Here is a 6,000-nt window from a genome sequence, read left to right on the forward strand (position 1 = left end):
ATTTATTGACTGATACAGCAAACCATTTAGTTGGGAACAGTGACTCAGCAGTAGGTACGTTAGAATGCTGATTCTCCAGTGTGACTATTTTGTCTTCTTTCATCTGATTTCATCTGATGAACAAATGACTTTCATCTGAATAGTCATTCATTCATATTTTCTAATTCAGTAATTTATTTTACAGACTTCAGGATAATGCATATTTTCTTCCCAAACCACCCATGGTTGCTTCATTTCCATCCATTATTGAAATAGGAACAGCAACATTTTCATAATGTTGTCCTATATTTATTCATAACTAGCTGATAATCTGGTGTTGTCTGGGTATTTATTTATAGGGGGGAAATGTCCAGACCAAATGTAATTTCTAATGTTGGATTTTCCCCCTTACCAGAGGGAGCCTTCTTGTGGAGTACAGTGAAGCCATTACCATGGCGACTCCACTGTGCTGTACAGTAGAATCCATTTTATGGCAGTACATTAGAAGTCATTTTAAGACACAACAGACTGTATCTTAACAGAACACACACCCTGAGGGGTGTTAGGGGTGTCTACTCCCACAGTTTTTTTTCCAGAGAGTAAAACATCTGTGTACCAAGTTTGGATGAAATTGCTCGAGGCATTCCAGAGTTATGCTGGAACACACACACACACACACACACACACACACACACACACACACACACACACCTATTTATATGTATATAGATGAAATCTTTACCTTTGTTATCATTTATCCTTTCATTTCAAGTTGCAATCTTTCATATTACATGATCCTCAACATACAGTCTCATACATGTTGATCACTGTCAGCTATTATAGCCCTGGTCCATCAAAGCTTCCATGTAATATTTTTTGTAAGGAGGAATGATTAGATGAGGTACAGCCTTTTCCATAGCCATGTGACATGCAGCATGTTAAAGAGCTTCAGTGGTACAATGGTTAGAATGCAGTACTGCAGGCTAATTTTGCTGACTGCCGGCTGCCAGCAGGTCTCATTGGCTCAAGGTTGACTCAACCTTCCATACTTCCAAGGATGGTAAAATAAGGACCCAGATTGTTGGAGCAAAATGCTGACTCTGTAAACCACTTAGAGAGGGCTGTAAAGCACTGTGAAGTGGGGTATAAATCTAAGTGCTATTCCTATTGCTATTCCCCACTAATGGTGAAAAAAATGCCCTTCCATTGTGGCACATCATAACCTGTACGTTTAGCCAATATGGTACAAGTGGAATTAATCCCAGCTTTAAGCCCATGGAAGCTCATGCTATTCTCTCCATGTTAGAATCTGTAATGTACAGATTATTTGCAAGCCAACATACTTGCTAGCTCTAACTTCTCTCTTAGCTAGGAGCTATATGAAATGTACTGACACCTGCAGGACATTTCAGTGTTGTAAGAATCTGATTTTGGAAGTTGATGGATGTGCACACTACATGAATGTAATCAGGTAATGGATTTTGCTCTTGGAGGTCAAAGCTGTCTTTCTAGTTTTGAAGCAAAGACATTTGGAAAAAAAATACTTTATTTCAAATTTTCTTCCAGAGGCTGTACTATAACCTAAGGCATGCATTTTGCAAAGTATCAGTAAGTTAGCCTTTCTGTTTCACCTGTTTTTACATAAAAACATCTATTCAGATGACAAAATATCTAGATTGTACCACCAATAGGAAGAAATAAATAAAAATGACATTCAGCAATTATATAATCAATAGAATTCTGTTCCAACTCATAGAAGTAATAACTCAAAGTAGTTTCAACATTCTTTTACTCAATAAATGTGAATTAAGAATATAATTTGTAGATAACTAATCAGTGACAATTATCTTAAAGGAAATTCTACAGGAACTGACAAAAAGCAAAATGATTCTGTCGAATGTAAAATATTATAGTAAGTTATAAATTTCATATGATGTGCGCACATTTGCAAGATGAAACCTAATTAGCATGTATATTGATCTCTCTCGTTTGCTCTTAGAGGAGTTCGAAACTTAGTTGCAGAGTTAATAAGCACACTAATAGTGTTAACCAATCACAGTTCACGGATTGTTAAGCATGTTAGATGAATTAAGTAAGGTACTACAAGAACTCCATTAGCAGAAGCCTCAGGCAATATTTACATTGAGAAAAATCTTCTCCTTCAAAGTATTATTTGGAACTAGTTAAGAAATAGAGCATTATTTGTAGCTTTTCTGAAAACACAGCAAAATATAATTTAGGAATTGCAGTTTCTGGGATAACACTGATCAATTAAGTGCCATCAAGTCATGTTGACTCTTGGGACTACATACATCAATTTTTTCAAGTCCTGACTTGGTCTTTCAATGATGTGAGTTAACATGCCAAAATGTAAATGGAATTTCTTAGTACTATCTTCTAGGATCAGGTTCATGTTCTATTTATCATAGCCAGATCAAACATGTATTCTCACAAAACACACATTCACAGAAAACAAAGGTAGCAAAAATACTATGCAATATTTTTCTGCTCCTTCCCAATCTAACCAATTTCTATCTCATTCTACAGGACGCCCAACCTTTTATTATCATGGATTTTATTAAGTAAAATTCCAAAAGATCAGAGGACCATATTTTTTTCACTGCAATGTCAAATTTGAGTAACTTTCTATGGGAAGCATAACCTTTGCCCCGAATTGAGATGGTGAATGTTAAAATGTTGCATATTATATATAGAGAAAATAATGATGTCATAAATATTGACATGATTCTTGAAATAGTAAAATGTCATAAGGTTAACCTGTAAGATTTCAGGTTAGAAAAAAATGACAGAGAAAACATTTATATTTTCTAGTATCCATAATATTTTCTAGTATTATATTCATGCTTACTAACCATTTTACTGCAGTTACCATTATTCAAGTAACCATTACTCTAGCAAGACATTTTAATCGTTTGTTTGTAGTATGAAGGTTATGCATTCTTTTTTTCAATTCTGCTGGATATGTTCTACATTTGTTACCTTTTAAAATACATGTAAAATCTACACATGGGATTCCTATATTTATTACTTTTTAAAATAAGTAAATCAGTTTTCACTGGCAGAGGCCCCATGGGTCAATCCTTTGCTGTTTCCAGGGCAGGCCCATAGGCCAGATCTAACCATGCTGTTGGCTGAATCCGGCCTCCCAGGCCTTGAGTTTGACATCCTGGTCTATGGAGAGTCTCATTCATCCAGATCCTGGTTGTCCCAAAGGTGCTTTTTCAAGAGGCAATTGGACTTTCTTTGTTTTTCCTTGAAGATGTTTCACTTCTTATTCAAGAAACTTCTTCAATTCAGTTCAAAGGCTTCTTGGATGAGAAGTGAAACATCTCAAGGGAAACAAAGAAAGTCCAGTTACTTCTTGAAAAAGCATCTTTGGGACTGAACTTGGATTATTTTCTGATGAGGCAAAAGTGTTTCTATAATAGTCTTATCCCTTGGGGCTAGTCACAATTTGCCTAAAAACATGTCTCCTGTTCCATAGACAAACAATAATAGATGATAACTGCTATCCTGCATCACCCTTAACTTTGCTAGAATAAAGTAAAATAAAACAAGTTTATAAAAACAAAAGAATCAGCATACATGGAAAAATATGTCATTAAGGAATGTCATGTTTAGAAAAAATATATTTTAGGTGTATTTGCATTCAAAAACAGGTATATATGGGCAGTTATGTTAGTCACACAAGATATTCATGTATTGCAATGCCACTTTTTCTTTGTGTCTTGCAAACAAATACATAAACCCAGCTTGAGAGGGTGTTTCTCTGCATTCTTCTCTCAGGCTGACAATTTTCCCTAATGACTTATGAGAGTTCTGAGATATGGACAGCTGTGCACTAGAGATTAAGCTGACCTCAACAAATTGAACTATTATGCATATCTTCTGCCTTTTCTCAAGTTATTTTTCCCCCAGATATACTAGTTCCTCTGTTTAGAGCTTTATGCTAACAGAGGATCATCCCATAAAGCAATTAGGTCAGATACTAAAAACTACCATCTGCCATGGGGCTTTTAACTCTTAAGATCGCCTGGCAATGCCACAAAAAGAATTTGTCAGTAAAAGAGTGCACTTTATGGGTTATAATGCTTATCAAGATGAAAATATTTTAGACTTTGTTGCTGTTTCCTGAACATTTTCAGTGGCAATTGGAAAGTGTGTGTTCCTGTTTCCAGTGAATGTTCAGTTACAAAGTTTTTACTTTTTTTCAACCTTTGGTAATATTTGCCAGGTTAGAGAAGGCTGAATTATTCAAATAACAATTTTTCTTCCTTTAAATTGATTTGTTAAATTACATCAGTACACAATACAATTAAACTGCCAATGTAGTATTAGGTCATTATTTCCATTACCATATGATCTCTAATTGGCTGGGATAATCAATGTAACTGCTTCAGGAAGTCTTGTCCTCCTACCCATTTGTCATTTGTAGACTACAGTCATATAAACAAATGTAATTGATTACATTATTATTCTGTCAAATTCATTCTGTGCATTCTGGCGGCATACAATAGTATTTTTTCCATTTTGCTGCCTACCAGGCAGCTGCCAGAATTCAGCTCCCAGAATTTAATAGCCAACATATCTATTGCTGAGAATTCTGGGATTTTAAATCCTTATATCCAAAGCTGAAGAAGCTTCTTAGATGAGAAGTGAAACATCTTCAAAGAAAAAAGAAAGAAAGTCCAGTTGCCTCTTGAAAAAGCACCTTTGACACTTATATCCAGATGTTGTCTTTTTGAAGATTCTATACATAAGATGAAACGTAATGCACCATTTATTACACTAATAATTTTAAATAGCACAAAGCCAGCAATTAACAAATTCAGTACAAGGTGACCAATTAAGGTCTTATCTGACCATTGATTTTGTCACTTAAAAGAATGATTTTCGAGCCAACATTTGAAGTGGGTCAAATTATCCTTCAGTGCAACAAATTGTTCAGTGAAGAGTTGTGTATGAAATTGCTAATCTGTAAGAAATTCTAGATACACTAATGCTCATTCATAGATGGAATGAACATTAATGCACAAGATCTATAAATAAAAGATAATACACAGATAAAAGCAAGTTGTGTGCAAAATCTTGATAGATAGCTAAATGTATTCATATATATTTTACAACAATTATAAAAAGTCCCTGGTGACTTTAGGTGTGTAAAACCTTAGAAGTTTTATCTTGGAAAAATGTACAGAATACTTAAAAACATTTATGATATATTTACCCAACTTTTAAATCTATGAAATAACAGCATTCATTTTAGTACAAAGTCCATATTATTTCAAGTTGATTTCATTGAAATTTAATTCCAAGGAAAATTATTTTGTGTATAGTGTACAACTAGTGTGTGCATATTACAAAATACAGGTCACCTGCTATAAGAATGGAAATAGGTTGAGGCAGGATACAGTTAAAAGCCCAAAGTTAAAACTAATGTATCGATATAAGGTACTACTTAAATTCTCATTGTCATGACTTTTAACTGGACAAAATGGTGCAACAATTTTTAAAACAAAGTAACTCAATTGGGTAACTTAAAGAATGCATCCAAAATCTAGGACTCATGGGAGTGTTTTTAAGTTTATAAGTTTAATAACATTTATATGCCGCCCAATCCCGTAGGTCTCCGGGCAGCTTACAGTACAAAAATAATCAAAAAAGAAAAAAAAAGTAAGCTACAGGGAAGAAAGATAGATATAAAATACAAGACATCATGCACTCCATTCTGAATGGGGCTGGACCATATTTGGGGTCAACAGCCCCAGGCCTGCCGGAACAGTCAGGTTTTAATGGCTTTTCGGAAGGCCGAGAGAGTGGGAAGGGTCCGGATCTCTGCGGGTAGATCATTCCACAGGGCCAGGGCAGCTACAGAGAAAGACCTCCCCCGAGTAGTCGCCAACCGGCATTGCTCGGTCTACGGTACCCGGAGGAGGCCCAGCCTGTGTGATCTTATGGGTCGTTGGGAGGTATGCGGCAGGAGGCGGTCCTGCAGATATC

At 35.5% G+C, this 6,000-nt stretch overlaps 1 protein-coding gene across 1 annotated transcript in view; it reads left to right on the top strand.

Moving 5' to 3' along the window:
- LOC148049244 (uncharacterized) overlaps window positions 1–4,135 on the top strand; it is a 51,029-nt gene extending 46,894 nt beyond the window's left edge. Inside the window, exons 3-4 of the mRNA XM_087703585.1 lie at window positions 2,087–2,145; window positions 4,029–4,135. Coding sequence (XP_087559711.1) covers window positions 2,087–2,145; window positions 4,029–4,135 — 166 coding nt within the window. The remainder of the gene's footprint in view (window positions 1–2,086; window positions 2,146–4,028) is intronic.
- The last annotated feature ends 1,865 nt before the right edge of the window (window positions 4,136–6,000 follow it).

The sequence above is a fragment of the Thamnophis sirtalis genome, unplaced genomic scaffold (genome assembly GCF_051295495.1).
Source record: "Thamnophis sirtalis isolate CommonGarterSnake01/CBP01778 unplaced genomic scaffold, rThaSir2_p1.2 scaffold_2, whole genome shotgun sequence".
Lineage (NCBI taxonomy): Eukaryota > Metazoa > Chordata > Lepidosauria > Squamata > Natricidae > Thamnophis > Thamnophis sirtalis.